This window comes from Nomascus leucogenys, chromosome 5, assembly GCF_006542625.1.
Source record: "Nomascus leucogenys isolate Asia chromosome 5, Asia_NLE_v1, whole genome shotgun sequence".
In the NCBI taxonomy this organism is placed as follows: domain Eukaryota; kingdom Metazoa; phylum Chordata; class Mammalia; order Primates; family Hylobatidae; genus Nomascus; species Nomascus leucogenys.
Window position 1 is genome coordinate 41496802 of NC_044385.1, and position 23390 is coordinate 41520191.

A 23390-nucleotide genomic window follows, 5' to 3' on the forward strand; every position below is an offset into this window, starting at 1 on the left:
CCGCACCCAGCCCAACATTGACTATTTCAAAGCTCCATTTGGCCACCATGACCTCACCAGGCCTTCTTCAGGGGCTCCCACAGCTTGCAGAACTAGACACACTAAGGAATTTGGATATTACAAGTTTTCCATAGATTAAATACTGATTTTTAAAGAGTAATTCCTTTGTTCAGAATTTCTGTTTCTAAAACTTACATTACCACTGTCAAAAATGCTGAAAATCTGTATGTTTTCAAGATGTATTAACCTGGGTATGTTTATTTCACATGTTAACTCCTTGATTATCCAAAATTCACTGAGAAGAGGATGTTCTATCTAATACAATTTTCTGGTTAAAAAAATGCTAAGACACATTTTAGAAAATCCATGATCTATTAACAATAATTTTTTGAAAGATTATGAGTCTTATCTTCTGTAAGATCAGTTGTCAACACTCAATACTGAAAAGGTAGAATGAGAGAGAAATGAGAGCATCATTTATTGAGGGCCTAGCATGGCCCTTTCCCAGCTTTGAATCTTGGATCTACCTTTTACTGCCTGGAGTTGTTTAGCAAGTTATTTACAATGTATTATTATCCTCATTTATGAATTGGGATCATGGTGGTACATACCCATAGCAGGTTATTAGGAAGACTATATGAGATAGTGCAAGAATAAACAATCTGCTTCAACAAAAAGCTAGAAACATTTAGGAAGACTAAATGAGATAGTGCAAGAATAAACAATCTGCTTCAACAAAAAGCTAGAAACAGTTCTGTCAAATTCACATGGAAACAGAGAAAGAAAGAAAAGGCCAGGCGTGGTGGCTCACGCTGTAATCCCAGCACTCTGGGAGGCTGAGGTGGGTGGATCACTTGAGGTCAGGAGTTTGAGACCAGTCTATCCAACATGGCGAAACCCCATCTCTACTAAAAATACAAAAATTAGCTGGACGTGGTGGTGGGTGCCTGCAATCCCAGCTACTCAGTAGGCTGAGGCAGGAGAATCGCTTGAACCCAGGAGGCAGAAGTTGCAGTGAGCCAAGATCGTGCCACTGCATTCTAGCCTGGGCGACAGAGCGAGACTCTGTCTCAAAAAAAAAAAAAAAGAAAAAAAAAAGAAAGAAAGAAAAAATAAAATAGTAAATTATATTTAAAAGCTAGAAACAAAAGTTAACTGTACCTGGTGTTATGCAAATTGATATTTTACCTATTAACTCATTAATCTTTTAAAGCAACCTTATAGGGTAGTATTTTTAATCTGGTATTTTATCTGCACTTTAAAAACAAGTTAAGTTACAGGTTGAGCATCCCAAATTTGAAGTTAGAAATGCTCTAAAATCTGAAACTTGGTAAGCACTAACATGATGCTCCAAAGAAATGCCCATTGAAGCATTTTGGATTTCAGATTTTTCGTTTTGGTTTTGGGATGCCCAGCTGGTAAGTATAATTCAAACATTCCAAAATCTGAAAAAATGTGAAGTCCAAAACATTTCCAAGCATTTTGGATAAGGGATACTTAACCTGTACTCAGGTTTGAAAGCAACTTGCCCCAAGTCATGTAATTCTAAGTGGCAAAGTTGAGATTTGAACCCAAATCTGCCCAATTCTAAAGTCCATGTTGCTTGCTTTCTTTAATTTTTTTTTTCTTCTTTTAGGTGTTTCTCATAGTCTCTCATTACTTTATGTTTAAATGTGCAATCATATGTGATAATTCTTCTCTAATCAAACAGTATAGAAATAATGCAAAAATTACCCATTCCACAATTCCACTCCCCAGAAGTAAGCAATCACACACACACACACACACACACACACACACACACACACAGAGTATGTTTTTTTTCTGAAAAGATTATCTTAATTTATATTCACTCAATGTTATATAAAAATTCCTCTCTCCCTGACATTACCAATATTGAATGTTCTTTTCCTATTCTGTTGTCCATTTGATAGCTGAAAGAATGCTCTCTTTGCTTTAATTGCATCAAATTATGAGTGAGATTGAATGTCACAAAATCAAAACTATTTTCCCTGTAAACTATTTCAGCCAAATTTGTAGTAATCCCAGGATGGTGGTGATTAAAAGTCCAGGTAAGTACAATGTGCATATTCCATTTATCATTCTTATCCTTCCTTATATACCCCCAGAAAGTAAAATAACTTCTAGTTAGTTAACTATAACATGTAATATGTCACAATTCAATTGAGGAGATGCCTAATGTGTTTTAGATTTTTAGTGGTATGTATTATTGCCGGGTGTCTCATTTATGTAAATACATATTTTCAGGATTCTGCAGGAAAAAGTCACGAAAGAAAACAAGTACTCAGTGCATTCATTAGTTCCATCAGTGTTAGGTGGTTTCCACGTGCCAGGTATGGTGATGGGACTTGATTTCAGAAATCAACAAGACACATTTTGGGAGGCTGAGGCAGGCAGATCACTTGAGGTCAGGAGTTCGAGACCAGCATGGCCAACACAGCAAAACCCCATCTATTAAAAATGCAAAAATTAGCCAGTGTGGTGGCGTGCACCTGTAGTCCCAGCTACTCAGGAGGCTGAGGCACAAGAATCACTTGAACCCTTGGCCGGGCGAGGTGGCTCACGCCTGTAATCCCAGCACTTTGGGAGGCCAAGGCGGGTGGATCACGAAGTCAGGAGATCGAGACCATCCTGGCTAACGCGGTGAAACCCCGTCTCTACTAAAAATACAAAAAATTAGCCGGGCGCAGCGGCAGGTGCCTGTAGTCCCAGCTACTTGGGAGGCTGAGGCCGGAGAATGGCATAAACCCGGGAGGCAGAGCTTGCAGTGAGCCGAGATCGCAGCACTGCACTCCAGCCTGGGCAGCAGAGCGAGACTCCGTCTCAAAAAAAAAAAAAAAAAGAATCACTTGAACCCGGGAGGCGAAGGTTGCAGTGAGCAGAGGTCGTGCTACTGCACTGCAGCTTGGGCGATAGAGTGAGACTGTCCTCCCCACCAAAAAAAAAACAATTTGTTTATTAAATTTTAAAGAAACATTTTTTATTAAATAAAAAAATAAATAAAAGAAATCAACAAGATAAACCCAGTCTCTTATCTCAAGCAGTTTAGTCATATACAAAAAACAGTCAACTGACTCAGTGAGAAAGCTTGGGCTGGAGGTAACAGAATGGCTAACTCAAACCGGCTGAAGCAAAAGGAAATGTATTAGCTCTCACAGAAGGTGGTTAAGGATAAAGCTGGGCTCCAAGTTTGCTCAATCCAGTGACCTAGTTTTGCCATCAGAGAACCAGTTCTTTCTATCTCTGCCTTTGCCTTGTAACCCGCAGGGTCAGCCTTGTCCTAAGGCTGGTTCCCTCATTGTCATGGGACGGCTGTCCATGGAAACTTGGGCTCATGCTCTCTTGTTAATTTGGGAGGTATAGGGACTTCTTGCAGCTCTCTTAAGATTAAAGAAGAACTTTTCCACACATCTCCAGCAAACCTCTCCTTATATTTCATTGGCCAGAACTGACAAAATCTATGCCTGATCTGCCCATTCCTGACAAAATCATTGGGAAAAGAATAAGACTATCCTAGGCAATCAGGCCTACACCTGAAACAGAGGGTAGGGACCAGCTTTCCCTAAGTCCTATCTGTGAGCAGCAGAGATAGATACCTGAAACAACAACAACAAAACAGTCTTCTGCTAGAAAGAAAGAAACAGAAAAGCCTTCCTCAGAGGAAACAATATCCACCACAACATACGATGGGCAAATGACATTGAGTATCTGTACAATTCAAGGGAGTGTGAGTGAAGAATGACATCTTTGCCATTTTCTTTTTAACTTTCCATAGGATCAGAGCGGCACCGAACCTATTAGTAGTGAGGAAGATGGCAGCCTCGAAGTTGGTATTAAACAACTGCCTGAAAGTGAAAGCTTCAAACTGGTGAGAATCTTGAGTATTGTTCATCCTGTATTCTGTTTAGGGATGTATCACTTATATTTTGTACCACCTTGGAAAGAACCACCTATCATGTTTGCGTCTCTCAGGAATCTTTGTCTGTGAGACGAGAAGCTATTATGTGTAGCGAGTGACCCATTGACTCTGAAGAAGACCATCTTCTCTTACCTTGGCGACACTTGAATTGTGCTGTCTGGGATTAAGGAAGCAATCTCTCCTTTTTTTTTAATTTGTTTTTGTTTTTGTTTTTGTTTTTAAGATGGAGCCTCACTCTGTCGCCCAGGCTGGAGCACAGTGGTGCGATGATCTCAGCTCACTGCAACCTCTCCCTCCCAGGTTCAAGCGATTCTCTTGCCTCAGCCTCCGGAGTAGCTGGGACTACAGGCACACGCCACCATGCCCAGCTAATTTTTATAATTTTAGTAGGGATGGGGTTTTGCCATGTTGGCCAGGCTGGTCTCGAACTCCTGACCAACTGGCATTAAGAATAGTAGCAGTTTATTTACCAGAGATTGGCTTAAAAAAAAAAAAAAAAAGACCAGCCACAGTGACTCAAGCCTATAATTCCAGCACTTTCGGAGGCCAAGGCAGGCAGATCACCTGAAGTCAAGAGTTCAAGACCAGCCTGACCAACATGGAGAATCCCCATCTCTACTAAAAATACAAAAATTAGCTGGGCATGGTGGTGCATGACTCTAATCCCGGCTACTCGGGAGGCTGAGGCAAGAGAATCGCTTGAACCCAGGAGGAGGCAGAGGTTGCAGTGAGCCAAGATCGCGCCATTGCACTCCAGTTTGGACAACAAGAGCAAACCTCCATCTCAAAAAAAAAAAAAAAACAAAAGAAAAAAGAATAATGGCAGTAAAAAATTATGACTTCCCTTTCCAAAAGGTAGAGTGCATTTTTGCACTAAAGGGAAATGAGGAACAACAACAAATTTCAAACTGAAAGCCCCTTTACTTAAAACATATGTTAACTTGTTCTTTTTGGCACTATATCTCCATAGTCAGGTTAGGGGAAAGTCTTTTAAAGCAACAGAATTTTGTAGGTAGGCGTCCCTAATTTCATCCACAGAGGAAATGGTAAAAAGAGTGAGAATACTCTCTTGCTTGCTGGAAGAGTCTGGTAGTCCCAGCCAGGCTCATGTGCAGGCCAAAGGTAAAAGCCATCCATCATCCACTCCCAGTTCCCAGGTAAGCAACACCAGTGACAGGGCTGCAAGTGTCAAGACAGTTGAAGAGGCAGAGGGCCTGAAGGCCTGAGGGTCAGTTTTAGATAATGTTTCACACTGCGCTTCACCAACAATTGCAGGCTTTCCCATACCCATTGACTAGTGTCTGTCTTTTTCCACTCTGTTCCCTTCCTTACCCACCGTCTCTCCTTTTGGTCCTGGAGTTTCTTAATCACTGTTTGCAGTAGAATCTCTGCATGTTCTAGTTCAGAAAGGGAAGATAGCCTGAATTTGGACAACTTTTATAGCATAAATATAAATGGCCTGGCATAAAGTATTATCTAACAGTGTTTGGCTGGGCACAGTGGCTCACGCCTGTAATCCCAGCACTTTGGGAGGCCAAGACAGGAGGATCACCTGAGGCTGGGAGTTCAAGACCAGCCTGACCAACATGGAGAAACCCCGTCTCTACTAAAAATACAAAATTAGCCAGGCATGGTGGCGCATGCCTGTAATCCCAGCTACTTGGGAGGCTGAGGCAGGAGAATTGCTTGAACCTGGGAGATGGAGGTTGCAGTGAGCCAAGATCGCGCCATTGCACCCTAGCCTGGGCAACAAGAGCAAAACTCCGTCTAAAAAAAAAAAAAGTGTCTTGAAGAAGTCACTTGACCTCACCAAACCTCAATTTCCTCAGCTGAGGAATGACAGTAATTAGGATGCTATTAGGAAACAAAGGGGCTATAAAATATAAATCACACAGAAGAATATAGGGCAAATAGAGCTTAGTAAATTCATTTCATTCATTCAACAAATATTTGTCGAATACCACTATGTTCCAGGTACTGAAGATACCACAGTGAACAAAATGTACAAAAATGCCTTCCCTCATGGATTCATTCCACAGTTGGAGGGGGAAGGAAGATAGACAATACATCAATTAGCAAAATGTTGGATTGAATCATATGAAATTGCCATTTCGGTAGGTAAAAATTTCATATGATTCAACCTAACATATATATAAATGTCATTGTCTTGTAATGAAGTATTAATTCAAGACAAGCCTAGTTCAAGACCAGCCTAGGCAACATTGTGAGGCCCCATTTTTATTTAAAAAAAAAAAAAAAAATAGAAGAAATTAGCTGAGTGTGGTGGCAAGCACCTGTAGTCTCAGCTACTCAAGAGGCTGAAGTGGGAGGATTACTTGGACCTGGGAGGTTGAGGTGGCAGTAAGCTGTGATTGTGCCACTGCACTCCAGCCTGGGTGACAAAGTGAAACCCTGTGTCAAAAAAAAAAAAGAAAAAAGTTATTTTCAGAGCTGAGGCTAAGCCGTGGCCTGTGCATACTCCAGTGCTATTTTCAGTATATTCAGTTGGTTAGGTTTGGTCTGTATCTCAGTAGCCCTAGATGCATAGCCAAGGAGTTTATAATAATTTCAGAAGGTATTCCATTTCTCTAAAATTTTTTAAAGGGGGAAATAATTTTTTTGTAGATCAGATGATGGTTTGTGAAACATAGATTCTGATTGTGAGAGGCTGGAGGCAGGGAAGTGTCTGGTATCTATTTCAGAAGTCTAAATGAGAGCCTGTTAGAAGCCTTTTGAAAAGAACTTGAATGAACGTACTTGCATAGAGCTTTCCAATTTGCAAAACAGTTTCATCTATAATCTCATTGGCTTAATTTTTTTAATATTTGAGTTTTTTCGCCGGGCACAGTGACTCATGCCTATAATCCCAGCACTTTGGGATGCCAAGGTGGGGAGATCACGAGGTCAAGAGATTGAGACCAGCCTGGCCAACATGGTGAAACCTCATCTCTATGAAAAATACAAAAATTAGCTGGGCATGGTGGCAGGTGCCTGTAGTCCCAGCTCCTCGGGAGGCTGAGGCAGGAGAATCGCTTGAACCCGGGAGGCAGAGGTTGCGGTGAGCCGAGATCGCACCATTGCACTCTAGCCTGGCAACAGAGTGAGACTCTGTCTCAAAAAAAAAGAAAAAAAAATTTAAGTTTTTTTCTAAAATGGTGTTTAGTTGGTTTGTGATCTTACTCAATCTTATCCCCAAAATGAACATATGTAAAGAGAAGGATAAGAATTATTTATCCCAGATTTATAGATGAGACTTTATCTGCTCAGTGTAAGATCAAAAAACTGGAAATTGGGAGAAGTGGAACTGATTCTGAAAGCCTCATGACGTCCTGGTAGCTTGCTGACATCAGAGCTCAAGAATCCCTAAAATAATTATTTTAATCTTTTGGGTATAAACTTGTGTGCTTATAATGTTCAGAATATCTATGTTCATAGAATATGCTCTTTTGAAGTAGTATAATTAAATTAGTAAGAGTGCAATCACTAGAGCTGGACTACTTGGGTTCAAATCCTGGTTCCGCCATTCGCTAACAATTATAACCTTAGAGAAATGACTTAACCTCTCTGTGATTCAGTTTATGCCTCTGTAAAATGGGAGGAAAAATTAAATGAGTTGATAACAGTAAAGTACTACTTAAACCATACCAGAGTGCGCTATAGTCACTGTCGAAGAGTGAGTTGTTGTTAATGAGGATGATGCGATCATTCTGATTAAACCATTAATGGGTAGCCATAGAAGGAACAACTATTCCAAGTGAAGCATTAAGGTATAATTTGAAAAATTGAAGTGAATTTTTCAACCTGAAAAGCACAATTACTAATGTATTAGGGTTCTCCGAAGAGACAGAACCGGTAGGATATATGGATATCTGAGAAGGGATTAAGGGAATCGTCTCACGTGTTTATGGAGCCTGAGAGGTCCCACAATAGGCTATCTGCAAACTGGAGAACCAGGGGAGCCAGGAGCATAATTCAGCTAAAGTGTGAAGACCTGAGAACCAGGGGGCTGCTGAAAAAAGTTCTGCCGTCCAAAGGCTGGAGAACATGGAGTTCTGATGTCCAGGGGCAGGAGAAAATGGTGTCCCAGCTTCAGAAAAGAGAGCGAATTCACCTTTCCTCTGCCTTTTTGTTCTACCTGGCCCTCCGCCGATTGGATGGTGCCTTGCCCAAACTGGATGAGGGTAGGTCTTCCTTGCTTGGTCCACTGCTTCAAATGCCCATCATTTCTGGAAACACCCTTCCAGAAACACCCGGAAATAGTGTTTTACCAGCTAGCTAGATATCCCTTAATCCACTCAGATGGATACCTAAAGTTCACCATCATAGTTAATATATTATTCTAAGCTCTTTAACACATGCTAACTTATTCACATAACAATAGTAGTTATATAGTAGTATCATTTCCATGTAAGAGATGAAGCACTGAAATGTTAAATAAATTGCCTTGGAGCCAAGCACAGTGGCTGCAGTTTGTAATCCCAGCTACTCAGGAGGCTGAAGTGGGAGGATTAATTGAGGCCAGGAGTTTGAGGTTGCAGTGAGCTATGACCACGCCCCTGCACCCCAGCCTGAGTGACAGAGTAAGACCTTATCTCAAAAAAAAAAGTTGTGGCCGAGGCTGGTGGATCACCTGAGGTCAGGAGTTCGAGATCAACCTGGCCAACATGGCAAAACCCCGTCCCTATTAAAAATACAAAAATTGGCTGGGCATGGTGTTGGGTGCCTATAATCCCAGCTACTTGGGAGGCTGAGGCAGGAGAATCACTTGAACCCCAGAGAAGGAGTTTGCAGTGAGCCAATATCACGCCACTTTACTCCAGCCTGGGCAAAAGAGCAAAACTCCATCTCGAAAATAAAAAATCACCCATTGAAGCCAGGGCTCAAATTGGAGGTTACTACACTTTTTTTTTAAGTCTCACTCTGTCACCCGGGCTAGAGTGCAGTGGCGCTTTCTCAGCTCCCTGCTCTGCAACCTCCACCTCTGGGGTTCAAGCGGTTCTCGTGCCTTAGCCACCTGAGTAGCTGGGAATACAGGCATGTGCCACCAGGCCTGGCTAATTTTGGTACTTTTAGTTGAGACAGGGTTTCACCATGTTTGGCCAAGCTGGTCTGGAACTCCTGGCCTCAGGTGATCTGCCCACCTCAGCCTCCTAAAGTGCTGGGATTACAGGCATGAGCCACTGTGCTGGGCCTGAAACCTCAATTCTAATCAAAGCTAAGAACTAGAGTTGCTTGGTGCTAAGAGAGCGTATAAAAGGGGATTTGACCTTGAGAGGCAGGGCTACCCTGGGGATGAATTTGAAGGAGAAGCTGACAATAATTGGGAATGGGACAAAGAAGAAAACAAAGGAAGGTTTTAGGCAAACTTAGAACCTCTGAGAGTTCAATGAACTGAAAGTCTGTGGTTGCCAGATTGGTGAGATGGAAGCGAAATTGGAGTGGTCCGCAGCAGCCAGGCCACGTTAAGCAGTGTGATCTCCATGCTCATGGCAGTGGGAGGCCACAGAGGTCTGCAGGAGATGACTCCCAGTTCACTGTAGCCGCAGTGTGGCATCAGATAGAAGAGGCCAGAGTGGACGCTGATGCCCTGGTTGAGAGTTGATTGCGGCACTGGCAGTCCATGAGAGATGGTGGAAACAGTATATATTCTCATGTTTTGTCTTTGCAAAAATCATGTAAAATAAACATGCTTGGCTCTTCAGCAAGGCAATGTATGGGTTTACTAGGTAAGTTTCACAGAGTTGTCAGTAAAATAATTGATGTTTCTTGCCCCCAGTATGTAAACCTTATGTCTGTAAGTGTTCTTTAAAGCTTTCCTCTGAATGCAGGTTTAGAGCTATTTAAATGGCAAATGTTATAGCATCCGGGGCTTCAGAACAACCATAATCCCAAAGCTTGGCCAGGAGCCCAAGAGAACCGTGTTAGAATTGCCCTGAACAGATGTGCTTACTGTACTTCCCTCATTTTGTACAACTGCATAACAGCAGTGCACTCTATATGTCAAGTGACACTTGTCATTACAGACCTGGTTTGTATACAGCTGCCTCAAGAACACTTTAGGTTTTTCAAAAATTTTCAGAATGTCGTGATTTTTCAAATTTTCAGTGGTATTTGTCTTTACTGTTGTCTTTCATTGTGAAATATAATTTCTGACCCTTAGGGCAAGAATACAAAAATGAGAGTATTCCAGTCTGCGCAGGGCAGCATTCTTCTTGGAGTTTCTTTGTGGAGATTTTAGAATTTACAGGATAGAAAGATGCCTGAAGAAGCATGAGTTGTTTTCAGAGGTAACTTATCAGTAACCTAAATGAGCTGTGACATGGAAATGCATACTGCAGCTGACCGTGCATTTTACCATTTCAGAGTCCTTGTCAGCTAGAATTCCAACATTTTAGAAGCATTCTTTACTCTCCACCTTGATACATTTGATCCATATAAAAAATTTAAACCTACTTATTAAACAGCATCATGTGTTACACATCACACCTGTATTGCCAAATGGACTGGGGACACTTGCTTTTCCAGATGAAAAAGGCTGTCAGATACAAATCGTGGGCTCTGAAGTCTGAACAGACTTAGATCCTGCCTGTGGGAAAGGGGCTTATCCTGTCTGCCTATGTTTCTTCATCCAAAAATTAGAGAAGATGGTGCTCACTTCTTTGTTATAAGGATCAAGTATGATTTTGTATGTGAAATTTCTGACACAGCACGTGGCATGCAGCAAGAGCTCAGTGGTAGCTATCATTAATACCAGATTTTGCCTCTATGAAATGTAGGTGTGCCAGAGCTCTCATTATTCAGTACACACTTTGTTAGAATCTGTGCAGCGTGTCGAGCTCTAGGCATATAAAGATAAGTAAGACCGCTTTCATGTCCAGGAGCGTGCCACACCTGGTCTAACGCAGAGGTCACAAGCTGGTTGTTAGGAGTCAGATTCAGCCCACAAATGTGTTTCATTTAGTCTATGCAACATTCTTATGATTTTTGAGCTAAGTTTTATGAATCAGGAGATTTTCCATAAAAATCCTGGTTCCCATTTTCCACTGGAAATGGACCAGTATTCCAAGCCGCCTTTCAATTATGTACTCCGAGCTTATCTCAGTCCCTGCCTTTTCATTCTTCTCTAATGCAGCCTGCTTCCCTAATGGCATCACCTGTAGGTCCTCACATCTGCATTCCTGGCCTAATCCTAGAGACAGAACTATGGGCATGCAGATGTAGTAGCAGCAAGTGAAAACCACCAAGTCAGCAGGGGCTGGCTGGCAGAGGGCCTTGTGGACCAGGAGAAAGGACTTTATACCAAGGGAAGCCTTTGAAATGGTTTTCAACAGAGGATTATAAAGATGAGATTAACCTTTTGAAAAGATCCTTCTGGGTGCCCTTTGAAAAATCGGTTAGGCCCAGCATGGTTGCTCAAGCCTGTAATCCCAGCACTTTGGGAGGCTGAGGTGGACAGATCACTTGAGGTCAGGAGTTTGTGACCAGCCTGGCCAACAGAGTGAAACCCCGTCTCTACTAAAAATACAAAGCCGGGCATGGTGGCACACATCTGTAATCCCAGGTACTTGGGAGGCTGAGGCAGGAGAATCGCTTGAACCCGGGAGACGGAGGCTGCAGTGAGCTGAGATTGCGCCAGTTCACTCCAGTCTGGGTGAGAGAGCAAGACTCCATCTCAAAAAAAAAAAAAGAATTGGTTAGATACTTCGGTCAATTTTCAATTTTGCACAGAAAATTATATATATATAAAATATAAAGAATCAGAAAATGTCAAAACTGAAGTCAGGAAGAGAATTAAAAAGCTATTAGAGTAACTGAGATGAAAGTTAATAATGACTGAAACCAACGATCTGGCCATGAGGACAGAGAAATATGGACAGATTTTCAACTTATACAGGAGTCAGAATGGATAGGACTTGATGGTTACGTAGATATGAAAGTTGAAGAGGGAAGAGGCAAAAATGATTCTCAGATACGTCATGGGCAGCTGACTGGGTGGTTGATTGATGCTATTTACTGAGAAAAGAAACAGGAGGAAGAGCAGATTTGTGTGGAAAGAGGATTACCTTCATTCTTGTCTGTTTTTAGATGTCTCTGTAAAACAAGAAACGTATCTGTCACTATAATGGGCACTTTAAAATATGATCTCATTTATCCTGATAGAAACAGCAATAATAATAGCAATACCATCCACCTGGATTCTATGCTTATTTGTTAGGAACTGAGCAGAAACTGTTGCTCTCCACCTCTGTCCTTCCCATAATGAAAGCGTTAACACTGTCATCATCTCCATTTTGCAGCTGAGGTACCAGAAGTTAATGCATGTGCTCAAAGATTTAGAGCCTGTGAGTGCTGTAGTAAGGATTCTGAGCCTTATGGATTTGACAGGGCTGACTTTTTTTATTTTTAATCTGAATTTTTATTTTATTTTTTATTTATTTCTTGAGACAAGGTCTTGCTCTGTCACCCAGGCCAGAGTGTGGTGATGCAAACATAGCTCCCTGCAACCTCAAACTCCAGGGCTCAAGCAATCCTCCTGCCTCAGCCTCCCAAGTAGCTAGGACTACAGGTGCACAGTACCATACTTGGCTAATTTTTTTGTATTTTTTATAGAGATGGGTTTCACCGTGTTCAGTTCAGCAGTTCCACACTAACATAACTTGATGGGTGAAAATAGGGTGGTGGTAGGTGGGAGGGAGTGAGGATCATATTAGATAATGTAAGTAAATCTCTCTATAAACTGAAGAGTCCTGGAGACAGGGACTTGCTCTGTTGCCCAAGCTGGAGTGCAGTGGCAAGATCATAGCTTACAGCAGACTCAATCTCCTGGCCTCAAGTGGTCCTCCCACCTCAGCCTCCCAAAGTATTGGGATTACAGGCATAAGCCACTGCGCCAGACCTTTCAACTTTTATTGTATTTCTGTATTTTTAGTAGAGACAGGGTTTCACCATGTTGGCCAGGCTGGTCTCAAACTCCTGACCTCAGGGGGTTTACCCGCCTTGGCCTCCCAAAGTGCTGGGATTACAGGAGTGAGCCACCACGCCCAGCCATTCAACTTTTATTTTAGATACAGGGGGTACATGTGCAGGTTTGACATAAGGGCATATTGTGTGATGCTGAGGATTGGGATATGATTGAACCTCTGTGAGCACAGTCCCCAGTAGGTAGTTTTTGAACCTTGCCTCCCTCTTTCTCTCCTTGCCTCCTCTTGTAGTCCCCAGTGTCTGTTTTTCCCATCTTTTTTTTTTTTTTTTTAATTGAGTTTCACTCTTGTCACCCAGGCTGGAGTGCAGTAGTGCCATCTTGGCTCACTACAATCTCTACCTCCCAGGTTCAAGCGATTCTCCTGCCTCAACCTCCCGAGTAGCTGGGATTACAGGTGCCCGCCCCCATGCCCAGCTAATTTTTGTATTTTTAGTAAAGACGGGATTTTGCCATGTTGGCCAGGCTGGTCTCAAACTCCTGATCTCAGGTGATCCACCCACCTCGGCATCCCAAAGTGCTGGGATTACAGGTATGAGCCACCGTGCCCAGCCTGTTTTTCCCATCTTTATGTCCATGTGTACCCAGTGTTTAGCTCCCACTTACACATGAGAACATGCAGTATTTAGTTTTCTGTTCCTGTGTTAATTTGCAACTGCATCCATATTGTGGCAAAGAACATGATTTTGTTGAGTGTTTTTTATGGCTGTGTAGTATTTCATGTGTATGCACCACATTTTCTTTCTTTTTTTTTTTTTTGAGACGGAGTCTCGCTCTGTGGCCCAGGCTGGAGTGCAGTGGTGTGGTCTTGGCTCACTGCAAGCTCCGCCTCCCGTGTTCACGCCATTCTCCTGCCTCAGCCTCCTGAGTAGCTGGGACTACAGGCACCCGCCACCACGCCCAGCTAATTTTTTGTATTTTTAGTAAAGACAGGGTTTCACCGTGTTAGCCAGGATGGTCTTGATCTCCTGACCTCGTGATCGACCCGCCTCGGCCTCCCAAAGTGCTGGGATTACAGGCGTGAACCACCGCACCCAGACTTACACCACATTTTCTTTATACAGTCCACTGTTGATGGGCACCTAGGTTGATATCATGTCTTTGCTGTTGTGAATAGTGCGGGAATGAACATATGAATGCAGGTGTCTTTCTGATAGAATAACTTATTTTCCTTTGGCTATATAACCAGTAATGGGATTGCTGGGTTGAATGATACTTCTATTTTTAGTTCTTTGAGAAATCTCTAAAGTGCTTGCCACAGTGGCTGAACTAATTTACATTCCCACCAAAAGCATATAAGAGTTCCTTTGGCTCCATAGCCTCACTAACATCTGTTATTTTTTGACTTTTTAATAGCAGCCATTTAGACTGGTATGAGGTGGTATCTCATGGTTTTGATTTGCATTTCTCTGCTGATAATCGGTGTTGAGCATTTTTTCATATGTTAGTTGGCTGCTTCTATGTTGTCTTCTTTTTTTTTTTTTTTTTTTTTTTTTGACAGGGTCTCACTCTGTTTCCCAGGCTGAAGTGCAGTGGTGTGGTCATAGCTCCCAGCAACCTTGAACTCCTGGGCACAAGCAATCCTCCCATATCAGCCTTCCAAGTAGTTGGGACTATAGGCGCACCACCACACTTGGCTAATTTTTAAATTTTTTGTAGAGATGAGGGCCTCACTTTGTCGTCCAGGTTGATCTTGAATGCCTAGCCTCAAGTGATCCTCCTGCCTTGGCCTCCCAAAGTGCAGAGATTACAGGTGTGAGACACTGTCCAGGCGTATGTCTTCTTCTAGAAGAGTGTGTTCTTGTCCTTTGCCTTTGCCTGCTGTTTAATATGGTTGTTTTTTGCTTGTTGATTTGTTGAAGTTCCTTATAAATTCTGGATTTTAGACCTTTGTTGGATGCGTAGTTTATGAATATTTTCTCCTATTCTGTAGGTTGTCTGTTTACTCTGTTAATAGTTTCTTTTGCTATGCAGAAACTCTTTAATTATTAGGTCCCACTTGTCAATTTTCGTTTGGGTTGCAATTGTTTTTGAGCACTTACTCACAAATTCTTTGTGAAAGCTGATGTACAGAAGGGCATTTCCTAGGTTTTCTTCTAGGATTTTTATACTTTTAGGTCTTAATTAAGTCTTCAATCCATCTTTAGTTAACTTTTATATATGGTACTAAAAGGGGATCCAGTTTCATTCTTCTGCAAATCGATAGCTGGTTATCCCAGCACAATTTATTGACATGTGGAACCTTTCCACATTTCTTGTTTTTGTTGACTTTGTCAAAGATCAGTTGGTTGTAAGTGTGCAACTTTGTTTCTGTGTTCTCTATTCTGTTCTGTTGCCCTGCATGTCTGTTGTTGTGCCAGTACCATGCTGTTTTAGTTATTATAGCTATATAGTATAGTTTGAAGTCAAATAATGCGATGCCTCCGGCTTCATTTTTTTTCTTAAGATTGCTTTGTCTATTTAGGCCCTTTTTTGGTGCCATACAGATTTTAGGATAGCTTTTCCTACTTTTGTGAAAAGTGATATTGGTAGTTTGACAGAAATAACATTGAATGCATGGATTGCTTTGGGCAGTATAGCCATTTTAACAATATTGATTCATCCAGTCCATGAGCATAGAATGTTTTTCCATTTGTTTGTGTCATCTCTGATTTCTTTCAGCAGTGTTTTGTAGTTCTCCTTATAGAGATCTTTCACCTCCTTGGTTAAATGTATCCCTAGGTACTTTTTGGGTGGCTATTGTAAATGGGATTGCATTCCTGATTTGGCTCTCAGCTTGAATGTGATTGGTGTATAGAAATACTACTGATTTTTGTTCACTGATTTTGTGTCTTGAAACTTCACTGAAGTCGTTTATCAGGTCTGGTAGTCTTTTGGCAGAGTCTTTAGGATTTTTTAGTTACAGAATCATATCACCAGTGAAAGCAGAGAATTTGACTTTTTATTTTCCTATTCGAATGCCTTTTTACTTCTTTCTCTTACCTGATTGCTCTGGCTAGCACTTCCAGTACTCTGTTGAATAGGAGTGGTGAGGGTGGGCATCCTTGTCTTGTTCCAGTTCTTAAGAGGAATGCCTCCAGCTTTTACACAATGAATATAATGTTGGCTGTGAGTTTGTCAAAGACGGCTGTTAGTATTTTGAGGTACGTTCCTACGATGCCTAGTTTGTTGAGGGTTTTTATCATGAAGCTGTGTTGGATTTTATCGAAAGCTTTTTCTGAGTCTACTAAGATGATAATATGGTTTTTGTTTTTAATCTTATGGACTTAATGACTTTTGAAGTATAATGGGGTATGAGCCATAATGCTTTTTTTTTTTTTTTTAGACCAAGTCTCACTCTGATGCCCAGGCTGGCGTGCAGTGGCACAATCTCAGCTCACTACAACCCCCACCTCCCAGGTTCAAGCGATTCTCTTGCCTCAGCCACCTTAGTAGCTGGGATTACAGGTGTGCGTCACCACGCCCAGCTAATTTTTTTTGTATTTTAAGTAAAGATGAGCTTTCACCATGTTGGCCAGGCTGGTCTTGAACTCCTGGGCTCAAGTGATGTGCCCTCCTCGGCCTCCCAAAGCGCTGGATGGCATGAGCCACCGCGCCGGGCCCTCATAAGTGTTTTTAAAGTGCTGGTATCCAAGTATGAAAAAATAGCTTAAAATGTGTTTCTAATGATTATGGGCTTCTTGCTGGTCTTACTTCCAGGCTAGAATTCCCAGGTGTTATATCCTACTCATTTTTAATATGAGGTCTTGAACTGTATGCTTAAAATCGATTTTTACCCCCAATTTGCACTCTTATCAACTGCTGGATTTCTGGTTTGCTATTGGCAGCAAATGTCACTGTGCAAATCTTTTTTTCTGTTTCAGATGCAACATAAAAAATACATCTGTAGCAAGAGTCTAGGAATTCCCTCTAAGGAGCAAGAAAGTGTGACTGAGTCAGCACTGGCTTCTCTTTTGTGACAGTATGCAAATTGCCAATGGCAGAGTTCAAGTGCATTCAAATATGTGGCATTTTTCACAGCTCATCGTTCTTTATATCTTGTATTCCTGAAAACCACTTGAGATTTGCGTACATGATAAATTTCCTTTTCTTGATGATAAAAAAGGCCGTAGGTTTTACAGTCAAGTCTACTTCCTTCAGGAAAGTCTCTGGAGAAACACTTTTGGTTTTTTCTTCTATTCTGTTCCTCTCACTGTAGTAAATGAAGATAATGTAGAGACACCAGGGTAACAGAGCAAGTAACCTCATGAACTCAAAGACAGCAGAAATGTAGGCACACAATTTTGACACAAATTCATAGCTTTAGGCTGGGTGTGGTGGCTCATGTCTGTAATCCCAGCACTTTAGGAGGCCAAGACAGGCGGATCACCTGATTTCAGGAGTTTGAGACCAGCCTGGGCAACATAGCAAAACCCCTTCGCTACTAAAAATACAAAAATTAGCCCTGCATAGTGGCGCTTGCCTGTAATTCCAGCTACTCGGGAGGCTGAGGCAAATCGCTTGATCCCAGGAGGCAGAGGTTGCAGTGAGCCAAGATCACACCATTGCACTCCAGCCTAGGTGACAGAGTAAGACTCTGTCTCAAAAAAAAAAAAAAAAAAAAATTACAGTTTTGATATCTACTAGCTTACATTCATTCCCAACCACTGTAGCTGGTCCAATGTGGAGACTTACTCAACTTGAAATTTAACTTGCCCAGAAGGAATCACTTGCTTATCAGATTTTTTCTAAATTGAGAAAATGATCTCACAATCGTAATTATTAGCACTTAGGGCTTAGAGAAGAAAAATGACAGGGCTCAGAACCCAGAACTCAGAACTCAGACTTTCTCACACCAGTCACATCCCCTCTTTTCAGAATCTCATTGCTCCTCAGAAACAAGTGCTGCTGCTTGGGCACTGCTCTCTGAGTCTATAAAGTTTTCAGTTTTCTGGGAAGCCTTATCTGCCCACATAATAAGAGCCTATAATCTAAAACGTGTGTTGATTTTGTTATCTTTCAAAGGGAGCTATAAATCTACCTTCTCTTTCAGAAATTAAGCAAGTTTGTATTGAGGGCCTGTTAGGTCCCAGGCTCTGCACTAACCAAGGTGTAGTGACAGTGAAGAATCCTGCCTTCAGGGAGCTTTCAGAACTGCCAAGGATAATAGCAGCTAATGCTTTCATGGCATTTACTATGCATTCTATAGGCATTATTCCAAGTGCATTAATTCGTATTTTATATGAGAGTGGTCTATTACTATTCCCATTTTATAGATATGGAAACTGAGACACTCAACTAATAAGTGTCACAGCCAAGATTTGAATCCAACTTTAAAAAGTAATTATTAAGGTTAGTAAGTATTATTGAGGCTGGGCGCGGTGGCTCACGCCTGTAATCCCAGCACTTTGGGAGGCCGAGGCGAGTGGATCACGAGGTCAGGAGATCGAGACCATCCTGGCTAACACGGTGAAACCCCATCTCTACTAAAAAATACAAAAAATTAGCTGGGCGTGGTGTCGGATGCCTGTAATCCCAGCTACTTGGGAGGCTGAGGCAAGAGAATGTCGTGAACCCGGGAGGTGGAGCTTGCAGTGAGCTGAGATCGCGCCACTGCACTCCAGCCTGGGCGACAAAGTAAGACTCCTTTCTCAAAAAAAAAAAAAAAAAAAGTATTATTGAAGGACAAGGTAACGTGCTATGGGAACTTTTTTTTTTTTTTGAGACAGGGTCACACTCTGTCACCCAGGTTGGAGCGCAGTGGTGTGATCACAGCTTACTGCAGCTTTGACCTCCTGGGCTCAAGCAATCTTCCCGCCACAGCTTCCCAACGTGTTGGGATTACAGGCAGGAGACACCATGCCTGGCCTGTGGGAACTTTGCTAATGTGATTTCACCTAATCCGGGTGGTTAGATGAATAGGAATTAGGCTGGAACTGACCCAGGAAAAGGCTTTTTTAAGTATATTCCTCCTGCCAACTGCACAGACAAAATCAACCCACTGAGACCACAGCATTGCATTAGAGACAGAGTTTAATTGACGCAAGACCAGCCCACGCACTGAAGAACTGCAGTTCAGTCTCCCTGAAAGCTCAGACCTTGGGGTTTTTATGGACAGTTTGGTGGGCAGGGGGCTAGGGAATGGGTACTGCTGATTGGTTGGGGGTGAATTCATAGAGGTGTGGAAACAGTCTTTGTGCACTGATCCACCTCTGGGTGGGGCCACAGGATCAGCTGAATCATGAGTCACAAGTCCACATGGGGTCAATTTGAAAGATATCTCAAAGAACCAACCTTAGGTTCTATAACAGTGATGTTATCTACAACTTGGGAAATCACAAATCTTGTGACCTCTAGCCATATGACCCCTGAGCAGCAAGGGATTATAGAAATTATGCCTCTCTTAGCAAAGAGTTCAGGCACCTCTCATAATTCCTATTCTTTTTTTTTGAGATGGAGTCTCGCTGTGTCACCCAGGCTGGAGTGCAGTGGTGCAATCTTGGCTCACTGCAACCTCCACCTCCCAGGTTCAAGCAATTCTCCTGCCTCAGCCTCCCTCCCAAGTAGCTGGGACTACAGGCGCCCGCCACCACGCCCGGCTAATTTTTTGTATTTTTAGTAGAGACAGGGTTTCACCATGTTAGCCAGGATGGTCCCAATCTCCTGACCTTGTGATCCACCCGCCTGGGCCTCCCAAAGTGCTGTGATTACAAATATGAGCCACCACACCCAGCCCCGATACTCCTATTTTTGTGGCCTTTCATTACTCTTACAAAAGAAGCTTTTGATCCCTAAGCAAGAAAGGGGTTAGTTTTAGGTGGGGACTATTATCATCTTTGCTTTCAAGTTAAACTATCCACTAAATTCCTCCCAGAGTTTCTATGGCCTACATGCAGGAATGATCAAGGACAGCAAGGCGGTCAAGAAGCTAGATCAAGTCAACTATGTCAGATTTCTCTTACTGTCGTAATTTTGCAAAGGCAGCTTCAGCTACAAAGTGGAAGCCGAAGGACCAAAAGTAGTAGTAAACATTAGTGTTTGTCTGTTGTTTGTCTGATGGGCATGTTTTAAGAATTGTTAAATTTGAATGCTTTTAGGCTGAACCACCATCTCTGTTTGTTTTGAGATGGGGTCTCACTCTATAACCCCAGCTAGAGTGCAGTGGCACAATCTCAGCTCACTGCAACTTCTGCCTTCTGGGCTCAAGCGATCCTCTTACCTCAGCCTCCTGAGTAGCTGGGACCACAGGTGTGCACCACCATGGCTGGCTAATTTTTGTATTTTTTGTAGAGATGGGGTTTCACCATGTTCCCTAGGCCGGTCTTCTGAACTCAAGTGATCCACCCACCTCGGCCTCCCAAAGTGCTGGGATTACAGGCGTCAGCCACCGCGCCTGGCCTAGTTTGTTGTCTTATACTCAGTTCACGTCATTCATCTTCAGTTGGCTCCCTTGCAGCCTGATGCCTGGATGCATCTGAGTTTGTTATCCTGGTGGATATTTTCTGGGAGAGATGGGTTCCACCCTGTTTCAGTTAGGGGTCTCTTGGTTGCAAGTGACAGAATCTCAATTTGACATTACTTAGACAAAAGGAGAAATTTACTCAAGGGCTAGAGGTTTGTTTGTTTGTTTTTCATATACTTGCAGGCAGCGTGTGGTTGACACTTAGCCTCAGAGGCGGTTGGAACCAGAGGCCTGCTGCTGCCAGGGTTCTGTCTGTTTATCTGACTCTCCTCCTGCAGATGTGCTTCTTCAGCCTGGTGTGTGTATGGCTGCCCGAAGCTCCTAAGCCTCTCTGCCAGAAAAAAGCTGACTCTTCCCTTGGGTCTACTTTGGAAAATCCGTAGAATATTCTTGTGTGGTTCAAGTGTCCACCCTTGGACCCGTTACTGTGGCCAGAGAGACAGGGCATTTTGATTGTCCAGCTTTGGTACAGAGATCAACCAGCTTTGGGGATTGTCAGCTGGACATCTCACTCATCTGTTATATGGGATATTGCCAGTGTTGCCTTTTATGTCCACCCTTCAGAAGCTCCTTCACTTGATCACAGTAATTTTCCTGGCCGACAAAGCATTTTCTTTCAGAGCTCATAGTGCTGTGCTGAAGATTATAGCATCACGCTGACAGAATGTGTCCTATCAGTTTATTTCATGAAATGAGATGACCTTTCTGTAACACTTCTTCAGTCTTCTTATTTAGGGGTCCCTTGCAAAGTAAACACATTAGAATGTCCTCAAACCTCAGTTTTGAAGGCATTAAGAGCTCCTTTTGTGAAATAATTGGGCAATTAGCAAATTATAAATTCAAGTTTAAACACAAAACATGAAGGAAAGTGACCCAAGGTCACTGCCGTGGCTAGTGCCATGATTTTTTTTCCCACCAAGTTTAAAATAAGCAGGCATGACTTGTTCTGACCTGATATTGGATCTAAAAACGGAATCACTATGTCATTGCTGGCTAAGAATGTTGCGTGTGTTGCTGGGAGGAGGTAAACAGTACTTTCCCTTTCCCTGAAGGTTTACTCAGTTAAGAGCAAGGACTCTGCAGCAAGATGCGTCTGAGTTAAGTTCTGGGTTGGCAAATAATAATTTAGCCTCTCTGTGCCCCAGTTACCTCAGCTCTAAATAAGAGCAATAATTGTCCCTAATATACAGGTCTGTTGTGTACACCAACAAATGGGTAATACGCCTAACTTAGTAACAGGCACACTCATACTCAGGAGATTGTAGCTGTCATAATTTTCAACATCGTCACGTACCAGCTCCATCCCTTGGCTCGGATGTTTAAGGGTAATCATTTTAAGAAATGAGACAGTGCGTCAGACCAGATGCTTTTCAGAAAACCAGTTTTCTCATCTATTCCTTCTACATTTTTGAGGACAAGAAAAAAGGAAGGAAACTGACACTTCAGGCTCCTGCTACCCACCACACACCTTCACGCTTCTACCATTCAGTTGTATTCATCATTTCTATGATTATTTCTTTAACATCTGTCTCACTAGATCTGTAAATGTGCTCAGGGCGAGGGCTCCTCTGTTTTTCTTTTTCTTTGTGCTGGCATGTAGTAGGTGCTCGGTAAGCATGTATTAAATCAGCTTTGCTCACAACCCCTCATTCAGGTAGCAGTTATTGCATTCTTAATGTTGCCAAAAATGAAGGTTTCCAAACACTATTACTGCTACTGCTAGTAAGTAGCAGAACCAGTCTGAACCCAGATTTTCTGGCTGTTATTCCAGTGCCATTTCTTTTTACTAAAAAGTTCAAATGATAAGGAAGAATAAAACCAAATTAGTACTTCCTCCATGTGATATGCAAATTGGTTTTTAAACCTGTAGTTTGGGAAGTCAGGTCCTTTGTCCCACTGCCGGTTGATTGGGGTTGAAACCAAGGTCGAATTGCAGATCTACAATATCATTTTCAAACAGAGGCACTACTTTTGCTCCTCCTAAGGCCATTTGATACACACTGGTAGGAGTAACACCAATAGTTTCTGTTTATGAGGCAGGTTAGAGTTTTTCCTCTAAAAATTCCCACGAGCCTTATTGACCTTTTCACGTCTTTTTTCTCTCTTTTCAAGTGTGATCCTTTAAAGTAAAGGCCACAGAGTCATCTTCACTGTGTGACCTTCCTTTCATGGCTGATTCTCAAATCCACCCAGGTGCATTTAAGATTTAAGTTCCCGAACTTTGGTTCATTCAGCACTAACACTTTATAAAGCCCGTATTCTATTCTGCCATATGTTGGAGAAAGAAATAAGACAAAGTCGATCATATTAAGATATGGGAGACACATGCATAAAAAGATACAGTATAATCTTGCTAATAAGTGATCAAATTAATTGGTTCATCTTGTAGAAGGGGCACCACCCAGGGGCTAAGGGAAGAATTACGAGATGAGGTAATTTTTTTAGTTCATTTTATATCATATCATCTGTTTAGGAGCAAAATTTATAAAGGGCAGGGGAGCAGTCCTAGGATCTTTCTCGTAGAAGGGGAAAATTAAAGAGAATCTGAATGAGTGAGATAAGTCTGGCCCCCCAAAAATCAGTTACAAAGTAGGCAGCTAAGTGTAGGCATGGTCATCCAGGGGACCTAGGCTCCAGTTTCAGGATAGTGCTTACTGGGGTTAGATCTTTCAGGTTGTAAACCAGTGGGGAATTAAGGACATAGGATGAGATTGTAACTGCATCTAATAACAATGAACAGCTGGGCATAACTTGGTCACTATCTGTTGTATTGTTATATATCTAATGGGAGCCTGGTGAAGAAAGGCTGTGTGAACATGCCTAGGAAAGAAACCCAAGGCAGGGGATGTCAGATTCAATTAAAGGCAAAAAACAAACAAACAAAAACCAGTTACAGAAAATACTGTGAGATACAAAGGTAAGTTAGTCCTACTTACTCTAAAAATTGCGTCCAGCATTTCCCACAGGAGAAAAGTGTCCTTTCTAGGTCACTTGCAAGACTCTTAGCACCGCGGTTCCGGGCGCATGTT

The 23390-nt window shown here is 42.3% G+C and overlaps 1 protein-coding gene across 1 annotated transcript in view; it reads left to right on the forward strand.

Moving 5' to 3' along the window:
- PATJ (PATJ crumbs cell polarity complex component) overlaps positions 1 to 23390 on the forward strand; it is a 416491-nt gene that overhangs the window by 308284 nt on the left and 84817 nt on the right. Inside the window, exon 31 of the mRNA XM_030812925.1 lies at positions 3797 to 3889. Within this exon, the coding sequence (XP_030668785.1) occupies positions 3797 to 3889 (93 nt within the window). The remainder of the gene's footprint in view (positions 1 to 3796; positions 3890 to 23390) is intronic.